Source organism: Aythya ferina, assembly GCF_964211825.1.
Source record: "Aythya ferina genome assembly, chromosome: 2".
Classification (NCBI taxonomy): Eukaryota; Metazoa; Chordata; class Aves; order Anseriformes; family Anatidae; genus Aythya; species Aythya ferina.
In genome coordinates this window covers 46,704,089-46,720,258 of record NC_140297.1, presented here as the reverse complement: position 1 = coordinate 46,720,258, position 16,170 = coordinate 46,704,089, and the positions used below count along the sequence as shown (strand labels likewise).

The 16,170-nt window shown below is 40.9% G+C and overlaps 1 protein-coding gene across 1 annotated transcript; it reads right to left on the bottom strand.

Moving 5' to 3' along the window:
* Positions 1–8,026: 8,026 nt before the first annotated feature.
* On the bottom strand, positions 8,027–16,142 carry KIAA1143. Its single transcript, XM_084509472.1, has 3 exons — positions 15,888–16,142; positions 15,136–15,295; positions 8,027–9,543 (listed from the first exon to the last, which is right to left on the bottom strand). The coding sequence occupies exons 1-3, from the start codon at positions 15,993–15,995 to the stop codon at positions 9,332–9,334; spliced, it is 480 nt and encodes a 159-aa protein (XP_084365598.1). The 5' UTR covers positions 15,996–16,142; the 3' UTR covers positions 8,027–9,331.
* Positions 16,143–16,170: the final 28 nt, after the last annotated feature.

Genomic DNA, 16,170 nt, shown 5'->3' with positions numbered 1-16,170 from the left:
ATGGTGAACTACCAACATGGGAAAACAAGATGTTGAGAAACAATATTACTTTATACATATGTGACAGGAGCAGGAAATGATCACCATTGCAGTGTCTGAAAAGCAAGGCTTACCTTCTTTAAAATCTCATCATTAACCAACAGGTAAAATGAATGAAACTGCATTTCAAGGTCAAGTGATCCCTTGACATGGACTGTACCAACAGGGGAAAGAAAATTAATGTTGTGAGCAAAGCAAAGTAGAAACAAGTGATGTGAGGGAAATTCATCCTCAGACAAAGGCTTGTGCTGATCCAAATGCACTTTAAGTTGAAATTTCAGGGGTACACGGGTTGTGGAGCACCTACCTGGAGATATTCTTTATTCCCAACATATGCAAACACAGCAGGAGCCAGGGATATGCACAAAGAATGCACAACACACACAGTAAGGTAGTCATGATCTGGACACCAGCATATCTGCATTGCTTTGGCCGTCTCTCCCCAGAACATGTAACGTGCAAGTCTGGAGCAAAACAGAGGAGCAAACATCACAAAAACTACTCTTGACTCTGTTCTGAAGCCCACAGCCACCAAGGGAAGCCCTCCTCTACAGCAAACCACACACAATGCCCACAACTTCAGTGCCACAGTCAAGTGGTACCATCCTTCGCTCTGTAATATGCATTAAAACGATTTAATGACCAAACATCCAGTCATAATTTTGCCAGCTTTCATGGGATATGTTGAATTCTTTCAAATCTTAGCTTTGGAAAGCATGTGGTTATATGAAAAACACATTTTTTTCTGTTTTTCTTTATATTTTTACTTCAGTTTCTGCCCTCCATGTAGTTGCAGAGAAGAGCTCAAAAGCCATGAAAAGGCTTTCCAGTCAAATCAAACTCAAATATTTCTGTGAGCATACTTATATGTAGGTGTGTGTGTATGTATTTAATTATAACCCCACTTCATGGTTTGACAGAGAGGTTTTCAGAACCTGAGGGCTGTGATCACCAAAGAATACACACGAACTTTGGGGAAAGACACATGTGGGGTCACACAGTTGAACACTAAGGTATCGCCAATCACAAATGCGACCGTGCCAAATTTTTGGCTGCTCTAAACTGGCATAGTTCCACTGAGTTACATAAATCAGCAGCTGGGTCATGAACTAAAACCTGAAATCAGGGAGAACAGAAAATTCTGGGAATGCAGACATTTCAGCTTGCTTCACACCCCCCATCTTTTGTTGCCTTTTTTTTTTCTTTTTTTTCTTTTTTTTCTTTTTTTTTTTTTGGCATTCGCACAGAAAACATGCCAGTGTGTCTTTCACAGCACTGCGATGAAGAAAATTCAAGCTGCTCCGCCTGATATTAAAAGATGTGGCATTTGGTAATATTTGGACGCTATCCAGTTGCTAAACTGCTGAACCGCAGTTTGCAACGCAAGCACAGCTTGAAGGGAAAGCAGCAAAAGACAGATGAAAATGAAAGTTATCAACAGGAATAAAAGAACGTGAGTGGAAAGCAGCGGGAGGAATATACCGCGTCTGAGAACGGAGAGAGATGTACTACACGCTTTAACAGTGGTGTTAGTGATTTCAACACAGCCACATGGGGAAGCTGAGCGCTGGCATTATGATAAATTGGAGTGGAAGAAGGAGCTTTGGAGTGAGTGGAAGCATAACACGTGGCCAAATATGTGATGACATGCAGAACATCCTCACCTGGAGGATGTTAGGTGCTGAAGAACAATGCCAGCTACTAAGTTCAAGTGATGAAATCAAAGTTGCAGCGTGTAAGATTAATGTTAGATGAAACAGCTTCTTGTGCTGAAAGATCGTGGTCTGGTCGTAAAGGCCTGGGTTGTGCAGCCTCCCAAGAATTTAGCTTTTGAACACGTCCAGTTTTGTTTCATGCATTCAAATGTTAATAATTAAGCGTGGAGTTATCAACCTTAAGCTCTGAATTTCCCTAGATATTGTCAGTTTAAATCTGACTCTTGGCATTGCTGCGGTCTGTTTTTGCTTCTAAAAGGAATGATAAGGTCCTAGGAATATCCCATCAGCCTTCCTAATTAGGGAACCGTAGAAAATAGGGCTGGAAGGGACCTCGCGAGGTCATCTAGTCCAGCCCTCTGCCCTAAGGCAGGATCAATTATACCCAAATCATTCCTGACAGATGTTTGTCTAACCTGTTCTTAAAAATGGCTAGCAATGAAGATCCCACAACCTCCCCAGGCAATCTGTTTCAGTACTTCACTACAGTTACCGCTGGAAAGCCTGTCCTAATATCTTCCTTAAATCTCCTTTGCTGCCGTTTAAATCCATTAGCTTTTTTTTTTTTTTTTTTTTTCTATTCCCAGTGGACACACAGAACAATTTATTACCTTCCTCTTTGCTGCAAATTTTACATATCTCAAGAGTGGTACCACATTCTTACTCCCTCCTCTGCATCTCCTTTCTCTAGGTATATAAACCCATTTTCATCTATTCCCCCACAAGTCATGTTTTCTCGACTGCCGATCAATGCCATTACTTTCTGCTGGGCTTCCCAACTGGCCTGCACCTTTCATTTTTGATGTACGGCGCACTAAAGCAGACGCATTACTCCAGCTAGGGTCTGGAGCAAAGAATAAGCAGGGTAGGACTGCTTCACTTTTTCTCCCCATGACAAGTTATTTATAGAGCCTAAATTGCAGCAGCTTTCCTCACATCATGGCCCGTGTTCAGTTTTTAATTCGCAGTAGCCACAGATCACTCCTGCAGGATGGCCGCTGAGTCAGTCACTCCTCATTTATGTACGCTGTTGGCTACAGGAATTCAGTGGCAAGATGCTGGAGTGTTAAAACACTTAACTCCCTTGAATTTAAACCTCTTCATCTCAGATTACCCTGATCAAGTTAGCTAGTTGTCCAGGAGGAAAGCTGAATCTCTGTTCAAATCTATATTGCATGGGATTAGATTTATCTTACACAATCTGGAAACATGCTATGAGGAACCAGCTATTTTTTCTCTTCCTGCTCTGAAGGTGGATCCTTCTTCATAGCAGCTGCCTGTGCACGGAGCAATTGGCATGTGCAGCCTCAAGCAGATGGAGAACAAGGTTCCTGGTAGTAATTGGGGCCTAAACAGCATAAAAAGGCACTGCAGTAAGAAAAAGGCTAACTCTTCACGTGCCACAGTGGTATTTTACCTGAAATCCAACTCCAAGGTAGCAGCCCCTGTTGTAAGTTATCACATTAAGCACAATAGCAGTGAACTTTACAATATCCTCTGAATTTCACCTTCCTCTAACTTGGATTTTTAACAGATATGTACAATTTGGCACGATTACAAATTAATAGTGGCATACCAACTGGCTCAAAGGAACAGGTCCTCTAATTCCCACCAACCTTGGATGCGTAATTCCCACAGGTGCCTTTGAAACCCCTGTTCTGAATGTTGTTGTTCGTTGGATAAACACCTCAAACATCACCAGCCTGCTACGCAAACACGGTCTGCCTGGAATAATTTATGAAAATCGTAAAATTGATTTAAGCTCTGCTCAGTGCTCCATAAATTTTATGCAGTCCTTAAATTATAAAACTGCTGCTGCTGCTGCTGTGGCACCGCTCAGAACAATGCTTAATCTCTTCTCTAGGGATAGTTGGCGTGTCAGAGGAGAAAAGAGGAGACTGAGGCAGCTGAATTGTTTGTTTCAATTTAACAGGGCAGAATAAAACTGCCTGGGTGCCAGGGCTCTAGTCCCACTGAGACTGCGTGCATCAAGTTTTTATTGCCAAGAGAGCTGTGGTAGCCTTCCCTTGCCTTTCCTTTGTATTAAACCAGAAAATACCTTTCCCTGATTTCACAAGGACGCTTTTTGCATACAACACCAGATTTGTGAAGGACAACTACGAGATACTTGAGGTGTTCCCCTTCTGATTTCTAATCGGGGTGTTCCTGTCCTCAAGATGCACAACAAAATGCTGCAACTGTCCAATTGCATGCTGGTGTAAAAGCTCTGCAGATCTTATTATGTCTTTATCAAGTAGTCTCTCTCTCAACACAAAATCCTAAAAAAAAATATTAAAAAAAAAAAAAAAGTAGACTTTTTGCTTTTACTAAACTTAGACTTTTTAGAAGTATCTGATTCTTTTTATCTCTACATTCTTTGGCAGAGATTTAAAGGCATCATTTTTGGCACTGAATCTAAGGCAAGGTAAAATAAAAGTCCTACTGTAGAGAAACTATGTTTGGGTGGGCTCCTCACTCTTAAACTTGGCGTACTCCCATAGTAAAACTGCAGACGGCTTTGCCTTGACCAAACAACTTTGTTTTGTTCTAACTGAGATTAAGAGTACCCTTGTTTTCCTGGCGAAGTCTCGTCTGCAGTAGCCCAGTTTTCAAAAGCAAGTGCTTAGTACATTATTAGAATCGCTCTTTTCAGTGTTTTGACCTCGGCATCCACCGTCAGTAGCTGCTAGGTGCTCCTTCGCAGCACTGTCACTTCCCAGCCCTTTCCACCCTCCTGATAATGTTTCCTGGTCTGTCATTCAGTCGAGCTGTCATTTTGAAGGGATGCATTTGCAACCTCTCTATGCTCACACTTCTCTCCCACGTAACCCTGTGAGTTTCATTCTCCTTCGTATGCTGTGTTTTTGCTCAGAGGTATACAAACCATCTGTGCCTCTAATACAATGTTCTTAAATAGCCTCCAGGCAGAGCTCTATGTTTTTTAAGTATTTCTCTTTGCCCTTCAGCCTGCTGTTAACCATTTTCCTCATAGTTTTATAATCTGCCCTTTTAAAGTTCGTTGTTACTACGCTGTCCCTAAGGGAACAACTCTTTCATGATATCAAAACCAAAAGTGTGCCGTGATCACCGTTACCCCGTGGAGGCTTAACAACAATAACTCGAATAACTTCTGCCTGTTTCAAGGTAGCTTCCTCTTGCCCATGGCCCTAACTAAACAGGCATCGCACTGAGGCCTGCCACAGGAGTCAAGGGAAAGGAAAGCTTTGCCATATGGATCGGAATGGCACCAAAGCCGCTTTACATCTCCTGAGAGAGGAAAAACTGCTTTTGCCAGCTGTTGCTTTACCTCCAAGAAAGAAAGAAAGAAAGAAGAGGTGATGATGGGAAAAACACCGTAAAATTCAGTCTCTGTCACCTCCCAGGGGCTGGATCTGAGGGTGTAGAGGTTCTGAAAATGGTTAAGTCTACAGGAGGCTACAGCCACTCCCGTAAAACCCCGTAGGGTTTCTTTCATCTGTGATGGCTGGCCCTGTGACAGCTGCCTCTGGAACGGTCTCGAGGAAGTGGGGCAGAAGGGCAGGCCCACGACACGGAAAGCCTCTTTGCAGGTTAACACCGCATTGCAGGAACGGGACGACACTGAAGAGGCAGCTGATAGACCGGGCTTTCTGTCTGGTAAATAGACAAAGGATTGATTTATGGCATCGTGCCACGGGAAAGGGCTATAGGTTATTAACCAACTTCAATGGACAAACACTTGCTGAGGCTGCACATCATACTTCTTGTGCTGTACCAAAGGTAATGACTCATCTTCAGGCATGCCTGATGTCCTTGAGAGTGCAATTGGCTCTACAGAGCCAAGTGAAGCATTACTTAGTTAATACACTACAGCACAGGGGAAACAATCAGCTGAAACGATGACATTGCTACTTCCTGCTTCATTATAAATCTGCAGCTTCCTAACAGGATTATATACTGGAGCACTGTTAAAAAAAAAAAAAAGACATTAAGTCCTGTGATGAAACTTAAAAAAATGTGTAATTAGAACAGCTAAATAGAGGTTTCTTGTGCTCAGTGTCTGCAGAACACAGCCTTTGATCCTCCAAATGATAATTCCTGGACACAAAAGCTATCAGACAGACTACTGGCTCATCCCTTCCTATTTAGGCAAATGAAATGAACTCTTGCAGTCCAACACATTTGTCCTCACTTGAGAAAAAAATAAATAACTTTACGAGCCAGGCTAGGGATATAACCAAAGGTTTCAGGAACTCCTGGGTTACCTGCCCATACACGCATTTTCTTTCTCACTCTGCCCCGTACCTTTGTTAAGTCCTTCCTCAATAACACTGCATTCTTGAGGATCTACCTTGATTGCTATCATTTACAGATCCTATTTTTTTTGAATACAGAGTGATTTCCTTCTTTGTGCACAGACATCAGCACTGCTCTGAAATAAGGTGCTTGGAAAGTTGAGATCTAACCTCCGCTATCAGCATCCATTGCTAGAACATTGCTATTATGCTACCACAGTTCACCAGGTTTGCTCCTGCTTACTGTGTAGCTAATAGTGAGAAATAACACCATCAATAAATGTTTTTGAGTCTTAATGAGCTGGAAAATTTCAAAGATTTTATTAATAAAAACTGTACAAAACTCCCATATTAGTTAACAGGCCACATCGGAACAGGTTTCCTGTACAGGGTAACAAACCTCAGCTACTTTCATTCAGCTCCATGAGAGGGGCAGGGAGAAAGAGGGGAAATACATTCCCCAGTAAAGGAGAGAAGAAGAAAAAAAGCGAGAAAAAGCTAGGAAGTTTGTCCATTCTAGTGGACAGCCCCACATTTCATGTACTTACTCACTTTGGCTTCCCCTTTATTAGAAAGTTCTTGCAATTATTTTTTTCCACGGTCCATTGCTCAAGACAGGTGATTGCTTAAGACAGTTTCACATTTCTTTCCAAAATGAACGAGTAATTGTTCTCTTTAGTCACAGGTTTCATGGGGTGTTGATGGCGTATGTAATTTTCCTGGTGTGTTGCATTAAGAGCGCCGATTTTCACATGACTACTTGACTAAAACACTTTTGTGCATCACTCACACCTCTTAATAAAATATATCCAATTAGTTGTTGTGAGGTGAACTGGGAGTGAAATACAATGAAGACAAAGGTCTCCTGGTCAGAGCACTACAAATCACAGCTGGAATAAAGGAAAGAAAGTGGGTTTCCGTATCCACCTTTCTTTCCCCTGCTGCGCTGCCTGAAGAGCAGCATACCTTTCATTATGCTATTTCCAAGCAAACCCAATTAATATATTTGCATTCCAGACATCTGTCATGAAGTTGCAGGGCAGGGAGCGTGATTAAGCAAAAGCACTGCACCCAGAATTTTGAGGTAACTCTCTTTTTACTGGACTTCAATCTAACAAGACTTTCAGTAGAAATAGTAAATTTTGTTTAAATGCAATTGCTGAGAGGCCTTAAACAAGAACTCACTCTTATTTTGAACGTGCCAAATAGGCTCCCCGTTTGGGAGGCCCTCTCTGATATTAAGGAAAATGTGAACTCCTTCTGATCCATGGCAAGGATTTATCCCTTGACAACCACATCTCCTGAGCTGCCTTGCAGCTAAAGTGACAAACTTTCAGGCTGTGCAAGAAAAACGTAAGCAAATGTGGTTTAGTGCTGATGGACAAAACTGAAAAAGTTTAGGTAAGCATTCACTGGTTAACTCATTCTTGCAGATTGGTCTCAGAAAGTCAAAGCATATACTCAGTCATTTAAATGTGACCAAATACTCCTTCAGAATACTTTAACACTACAGTATTCCTCATGGATATAAATAGTTTTTTAAAATGCAATCAAACAAATGTTAGGCATACAAAGAATATGGAAAGATTAATCCCTGGGAACCTTTGTTTGTGTGTATCTACATTTTTCTTTATTATGTATGCCGAATAGAGACAAATTATGTACCTACAAACGCAAAAATGTCCTCATGGGAATCCTCAGGTTGTCATACTGCATCTCTCTGGCAGTTCTAGTATCAGACCAGTGCCACCTTGGTACAGTAATATGTATTTATAGGCCTGGTTTTAATTTTCTGAAAGGACAATATACCTATTCATCTTCAAAATCAGGGACGCTCCCAATTAGTTAGAAATAGTAGGCAGGCTTGCATCTGATCTTATGCTGTAAGAGTATGTGATATTTGGAGACAAGTAGCAGTCAAAATAGGCTTCATTATCAGGTGACTCCAAAAATCCCATTTTATGCATTGAATTTTTCATTTGAACACCTTTGGACCACTTAACAGAAATCATAATTTATTGTTTAATACCAGATTAACAAACTAAAACCAGCTGTTTCACACAGCTACCTCAAATTTGCTCCTCAACGAAGCTTTACAGCCCAAATGATTTCAAATTACCTGTCACACAGCACAAGAACTGGTTTCATTGCCTCGTACCCTGTAATTCTGCAGCAGTCTCAGTCGTGCTTAAGTACTGCAGGAACACGCAATGCTATCAAGTCATTTCAGACTCACTAGTCCCATTTCCACCTCCTTGCTCTCCCCAGTCCCATCAGTTCTCAGTGTTGTTAGAATTTCTGCACACCCCGTTACATAAATAATACAGAAATGGTCAATATCAGTGTACTGTACATGGTCAATTGAAAAAAAAATTAAAACTTTGTATCACAGCTATAGTATTTCTTGGCTTAATCTTCTGCTTACAATTCCTATTGAAATAAAATTGGTAGTTTTTTACAGCTTAAGAATGAAATACATTTTAAAAAATAAACTGAGATCCCAAATAATTACAAAGACATATGTAGCAAACTGGAACAAATGCACTTCCAAAAAAACCCAACCCAACTTTAATACATCAGTGTGATAACCAAAGTGTAGTCTCAAAGGGTTTACACATCGTTCTTTGCATTAACTGATACAATCAGAATTTTTATATCTTGCTAGCACAATCAATCCAAATTAATTTGGTGCTTCTTGAACTGTATTCACTGAAGACGGCATTAGGGCTCTGTAATTTTAGCAAATGCACGCTCACTTACTGCAAGAGAGCTTACAAAAAAGAGCTAATTTGCCAAACCATACATGCGAAATTTAGCGCAAGCTTTTGTTAAGATATGAAGCAAAAGAGGTCAATCTCTGCTCCACAGCAATGAAGTCTCTCTTTTGAATGTTAAGCCAATAATAATTAAAAACAGAACAACATACCTCTCCATTATGGCCATTAGATAGAGAGGAAATACAATTTTAGTAATGGAAGACGTTTTAAAATTAATTGATTGAAAATGTTTGTAAGCTGGACATGTACACCTGTATTTTGGTACTCATTTGTGATCACAAATAGCTTTGACATACATGTTTAGATGTTCTTTTAAAAATAAAGACATGAGATACTACTCACATAGTTCCATCTGAAGTGGAACATCTGAGCTCAGTTTTGCTCATGCTGGTTTTATACTAAGTTTCTCTAGCTGAACTATAACAAAGCAAGAGAAGATTTGGATACCATGCTCCAATTTCTAAGAAAACCCTCATTCTTACTGAAATACCTGGAAGGATAACTAAAATATAAATACATACAACTCCTAATCATCATTTTCTTCATCATCAAACGAGAGAAGACTGCTGTTTTTAACTTGCTTAGCTGTACTCTGAGAAGTAGTTGCTTCTCTCTCGGTTTTCTTTCCCTCTTTGATCTTCTTACTTGAACTTACATTGAAGTCCAAAAGCTTCTCTGATGAACGTTTGGCTGGTTTCCTGAACATAATTTTTCCATCAGCAGGTTCTGGTTCAACATCTGTGAAAAACAGAATAAAATGAGAACTCATCTTCACATGTTCATACAAACATACAGAACTTCACTATTGACTTTTCTTTTCCCCAGAACCAAGACCAGTGAGACCTCTGAAGGAATAAAACGATCAAGAACATATATGTAAGTTTTGGCACACAATCCAGCCTCATACGCTTACCAAAATGGAGAGGACAACTTTGTACGATCCTCTAAATCCACCTCACTGTTTGTAAAATCTATGACATCAGTGAACTTATTTCGAAACCGTGGTATCTCTTTAAAGAACAAAATGGCAATATACAAGACAAAGCTTTTCTTTTACTCCAATTCGCTATTCCTTGTCAAGAAATAGCAAATTCTGCTTCTCTGCATGTATTAGAGCAAATAATTTTTTTAGAAAGTCTCTCTTGGGATTATCAGGCAGAGGAAGAAAGCCTCTTCACAAGTAAAAGCATCAAAGCAATATTTCTGGAAAAGCAATGTGTAATTTTAAGTCATGAATCAGACGGAAAGGCTCATGCTACAGTAATTTCCAATTTTTAACCAAATACGTGACAGAACATTAAGGAACCATAGGTTTTGTGCAAGGCATTTCTCCTGAAGTACTTGTGTGAAATTCATTTTTCAACAGAAATTTCATAACAATATACATTTGACAAAAATATGCATTATTTAATTAAAAAACAACAACAACAGCAACAACAACAACACACAATAAATACAATAAATACCTTCAGCACAATTTCCTTCCTCAGTGCATAAGCACTATGACAGAAGACTCTCATTTCAGTGCTGCCATACACGGCACTGGTTGAAACACTCTCCAGTGCATGCTCCAAACATCACAACTCTTAGATTTGCTGTTTTGAAGAGTTGTACAGTACAAATGAAGACATCAACTTTATCAGAGAACTTCACTTAGGATTCCTCAGAATGGTTTGGGTTGGAAGAGACCTTAAAGATCACCATGGGCAGGGACACCTCCCACCAGACCAGGTTGCCCAAAGCCCCATCCAGCCTGGCCTTGAACACCTCCAGGGATGGGGCAGCCACAGCTTCTCGGGGCAGCCTGTGCCAGTGCCTCACTGACCTAATTGTAAATAATTTCCTCTAAATATCTAATCTAAACTTACCCTTTTTTAGTTTAAAACCATTACTCCTTGCCCTATCACTACATTCCCTGACAGAGTCCCTCTCCTGCTTTCTTGTAGCCCTCCTCTGAGTACTGGAAGGAAAGTGAAGTAAAATTTCAATTTCATTCCCAATTCTCCCAAAACCCATGCTGTGAACTGCACTGATATTTCATCTTGTCTAACAGATGCAGAAAGTGATAGGTATCTTTGCAATATGAATTCCAACTCTTAATAAACATAATGCAGAATTAGAACAAAGCTCAGAAACTACCAAAACCGCAAGTGCCTTAGCTCTGCCACCTCAGTGCTACTTGTGGATCATTTTGCATCAAAGGAAAAGACTTTAGCTCTCAGCCTGGTAAAACACTGCCCAGATTTCATTATATGCTCAAGGACAATCCTTTCAGCAGGAAGCCCAGGACAATTTCAGAGAGCTATGATGCGTCAGCAGTGCTTGACAAAGAATCAATCAGGTGACGAAACACAGCAGGTTCAGTCTTACCTAAGCAAATTGCAGGAAGAGGGTGAACAGATTATGCTTTTTAAAAGAATTTGAGGTAGCAGCTCAAGAAATCTGTGTTGACTTCCTTTCCATTTGGTGAAACACTTCACCTTATCCATTCTCATTTTACCAGGCTGTCACACATCAGGTTTCTTTTCTGTTTATATTGATGACCTCCAGAAACAGAAATGTGTTTAGCAATGCAAAGAAGACACTGAAGAAGCAATCTCAGCGTTGGCAGTTTTTTAAAACAGAGCCCTGATAAAAGACTCCACGGAAAAGGAGTATCAGCGTTACAAATTACAGAAAGCAGGACTTCTGATAAACACACTGAAACACCTGAAGTGAAAGACAACCAATGTAAAACCACTAGAGAAGAAATAATAAAATCCATTTATCTTAAGAAAAGGGACAAAAAATCACTAGTAGTTCAGCTTGTGACTGTTTTTAGTCATTGATGTTTTTACACGTATCACAAACCTTTACACTGGCTGGCTATGAAGGGCATATTCAGGCACGGAGCTGAAAACTCACTTCACCAGTGACATCAATTTAAGAAGCCACAAATTCAGAAAACTTTTTCCTCTCAGTTACAATTTATACATTACAAGGACAGTATAATTGAGTATCTGAAAAAGAAGCACTACTCTTCTCTTTATTTGTTATTTAGTAGCCGTTTGCATGGTTAGCAGCACAACTTCCTAGCAGTCAGCTCTGTCTGCAGGAGTTAATTAGGCCGCAAGAGGAAACAAATGGCACTAAATTAGCAGGAAGGACAGAAGGAGCTGCACAAACAGTACTTGAAGATACATGTCTACTCAGTGACAAAGGTTGGAAAAATTTTATGGTAAACTAGTAAATTTCTTAGTGGTTTCTGAGATTAGGAGTTCAGGTCAGCAGTTTCAGACGCTCTAGTGCTTTCTGGCTACCCATCTGTACACACGCCTTTGGAAACATTTACTCCAGGAATTCCACACACACTGGTATCACGAGGATAAAAAGACCAATTTTCCTCAGATATGTGGTCTCATACATTTAATGAGGACGTGCTGAAATAAAACCATCTTTGGGAATGTTTTTGTTACTTAAACGCTGTAAGATTAACTCTGATTTAGATTCCTGCTGCTCACAGAGTGAAGGACAGCATGAACCCTAAATGTGATAGAACAGCTGTGTAAGCTAAGGAAAGAGCTCTGATACCCAAGGCAGCAAGGGCTGTATTCTTGCCTCTCCTCTCCTTTTTCCTCCCCCAGCCCCACCATATAGAATGCAAAATAATAGTACAAGAGTTGGAATGAGTAAGGACACCTCCCACCAAATTTGCTCACCTGCAGGGTGCCCCAGAGGCCACACAAACTAGAAAAGCTGCAGAAAAATCAATTCTGGAGAATATAATGAATGCTGGGAGAAAGCGTCTTGCAGTAATTACCATCTTTTCTTTTGTGCAAACTTAATTTCTCATAAGACCATTTTTATTTATCTCTGAACTGACAGTACCCATTTATAAAATACTGTATAAAAGTATTAAACAAAATGACTGTTGTTAAACAGATGACTTAGAGGCCAAAAAGCGTCTAAGTTAGTCCTCAATGGATAAAAAATTTCAATATGGAATGACTTTATGAGGTTTTTTTCTCATATAGTAAAGGTTAACCAAAAAAGTTCTTTATGACTATACTTGCAAAAGCCAATAAATTCTGTTCTGCCTCAGGAGGCAGCTAAGTGCAGCTAGGACATAAATCAACTTTTTTTTTTTTTTCCAAATTAATGCAAAAGTGTCACTCATCTGTTAAAGAAAACACAAGTCACAGGAATTGCTGGTGCCTGAGATAAAAAAAAGTAAACCCGTGTCAAACTGGCTATAGAACAAAATGAAGCAGAAAGTATATAAATGAGAAACGAAAAATCATAGAATAATAACCCAAGTCTGAATCCTAGAAAAACATCTCAAAGCCTGAATACCAGGACCTCCAAATGAAGACAACCCCTACAGAGATGTAAAAGAGGACAAGGCAGAACCTCAAAACAGAAAACCTGCAATTTTCTTGAAAGATTAACAATTTCTATTCACAGCAGATGGTCAGCAAGCAATACATTACTTACTACACACCAAAGTGCTTTGGCATTGATGTCAACATGGTGGAAGGAAAGATTATTAGTTCTGAAATTTGCCTCCCTTCTACCCTTTCAGTCTTCACATAATTTCACTGATAATCTAATTTGGGACTATATATTATGGTCAAGAACCTGTTTAATAATTGAACTTCAACACTTTCAACACTTGAGATAAAATAAATGAGAAATTTAATCAAATCATGCAACGTGTTCACTATACTTCCCATTCTTACAAGTGACAAGTACCCAAAAGAAAAGAAACTAAAACATTATTCTAAATTCCCTTTGTTAAACTGGAAGCAACCATTTGCCTAAATGCCTGCCTCTGGCTAGAAATCAGAAAGTAAACCTCTAGATTTAAATCTCTAGATTGACAGGGCAAAGATGGACAAAGGCTCAAAGAAGCCTTCAGCAAGCTGTAGCTGTCACCTGCAGCTTCAGTGAACATTTCACATCAGTCCTCTATACAGGAAAGGGGCACACATAAACACATTTACCCTGTGAATTCCCATAAGCCCAAAAAGGAAAAGCAGGCCAAGACTTCACATGAACAGCAAAGGCAGAGGAGCAAACAGCAACACAATAACGTGAAGTAGAGGGCAGCACTACTCAGAGCATGTCAACAGTCCTGCTCCACTATTGCAGATTTTTTTCCCCCAAATGCATGTTGTTACTCAGCAAGTGAAGGTTTAATAAGCAGAGATCCTAGTGCCCTACAGGGACTCAATGCTTCTATCCTCCCTGCATACATTTTTGTCTTAGGAATGTCTTTTCCACAAGAGAAGAAGTTCAGTCACTCTAATCAAGCACACTTCCATTTTCACACTGTGTATTCAGCTGAGTAGATGGGCTGCTTTTGGACTTTTTTCACATCATGGACTGCACCTCAATGGATTCTCATGGACAACTGCTTCTTTTCGCCTGGCCTTACAAAATCATTTTTCCTCCTATACTGTGATCGTTCAAAAATCAAGTTGCTTACGTGAAAAAGAAACCAATGCTCGGAACGAATGCCATTTCTTTCCAGTAGTTGAAATTTCTAGCAACGCTAGCAGGGTGATCCCACTTTTGAAAAGAAATCATGCAACAGCTATACAAATTGCAACACCAATTGCACTTCAATAGAAGAATTAGCAGGAGTTTTTCCACTTGATTAAGAATGTAGACCTATAAACAAAAATCTGTTTTCAAAAAAGACTGAACAATACAATGAATCATCCATTTTCCATCAAGAGATGCATGCTTATTTTTTAGCTGAAATGCTGCACTTCACTCATCTTCTCGCTATTCTTAGGGTATGTTTTCCATGCCCTCTACCTACCAGCCGTGCAAGTCACAACGCATGCTGGGGATGACTTCCAGCAAGTAATAATGTGGATCAGTCAGGTAACTGAACAGGTAATTGAGCTTACAAACCAGCTATTCTCTCCAGTAAAGCACTACCCCGAGTTTCCTCCTTCTACGCAAACATTATTTCACAAACTCATAAGATTACCCGTAAGACATCCACCCCACTGTCAAACAAGGTTAATCAACTGATTAATGAGTTCAGAAGTTATCACAGAAGATGTCAAAAAGACTGCACAGCAGGCTAACCCAATGCCCCCTTGCCACCCCAAAAAAGTAAGGTGGTATTTAGAGGTAGGATGATGCACCACGAAGAAGAACGTAACTCCAACAGTATAAAAAGCAAGACAACTTGGATATTACTTCAGTTACTTCTCTTACTTCGGATTAGGAATCAAAGGTAGTATTAAATGTTAGAAAATGGGCAAATATCATCAACCTCCCTTTTATGGTTCCCTCTGGTTATACAAAGCAGGAAACTAACAGCTTGACATTCACCTGGTTCGCCTGACTTTAAGGCCTCTTTGATCTGCTTTTTAATTTTCATTGCTTCCTCCGCAGTCAAGTCCCCCTTTTTCAGCGTTACCACTTGTGGCTGCTCATCCTCCTTGTCGCTGCCGTTCTCCGAATCGCTGTCGGCCAGCGGGAGCTGCTCTCTCTGCAGAGAAAGGAAACAGAAGGGACTCCGATCAGCGAGTGCAGCGGCGGGACAGCACTCTTAGGCCTCAGTTTTGCAGCAATGGTAGCGTAAATCGGCCCAGCTGGCAGCACCAGGCTCTCTGATATGCTTTGAATGACACAAAACCAGTGTCAGTCACATCCTCCAGCAAAAGCCTACATTACTGCAGCCCACCTTAGGCACTGCCAGCACAGCAAGCAGAGCCAGACTGTGTTTTATTTTTAAAGATTTGCTTGTACTCGGAGTCACTGTAGCAGGGTACGCTGCTAGCAGTTCAGACAGCGCTCCAATTCATGGAGTCCCCTAAGAAAACAAACAAAAACACACAGTATGTGCTTTTTTGACTGAATACCAACACAGCTTGATCTCGGAAGGTAGCAAATACATTGCTTTTGTCCTTCATCTTTACTGTACAACACCTGCCACGCAAGATTAAGGTAATATTAAATTCATGGGTCCGACCTGAACCTGCTGTGCTATACTGAAACTCGCATAAAGATAAAAGCTCGGTGTTTTGGAGGCTTTGCTCCCAGCCCGGCTGAGGCGAGCAGCGCTGCCCCGGGGCCGTTACCTTGGTGTCCACCGTGGGCGCTTCCCGATGCCCGACCCGCCGCTTGAAGCGGCTGAGGAAGGCGGGCTCGGCCGGCCGCACGTAGGAGACCTCCGGCCTCCGGCTCATGGCGGCCGCCTCCCCCACCCCTCCTTTTTCTTCTTCTTCTTCCTCTTCTTCCTCCTCCTCCTCCTCCTCTCCCCCCGTCACATGCCGGGGGAGCGGAGGCCCGGCTGGCAGTAGCGGGAGGCGGGGAGGGGCACAAAATGGCCGCCCCCTGCTCGGCTTCGCGGCGGGGGCGGGC

Coding starts and splice junctions, on each gene's coding strand:
- KIAA1143 (XM_084509472.1), bottom strand. CDS start 15,995: ATGAGCCGGAGGCCGGAGGTCTCCTACGTGCGGCCGGCCGAGCCCGCC. Junction 15,296..15,887: donor CGCCCACGGTGGACACCAAG/GTAACGGCCCCG, acceptor CTTTCTCTGCAG/AGAGAGCAGCTCCCGCTGGC. Junction 9,544..15,135: donor CTTAAAGTCAGGCGAACCAG/GTGAATGTCAAG, acceptor TGTTTTTCACAG/ATGTTGAACCAGAACCTGCT.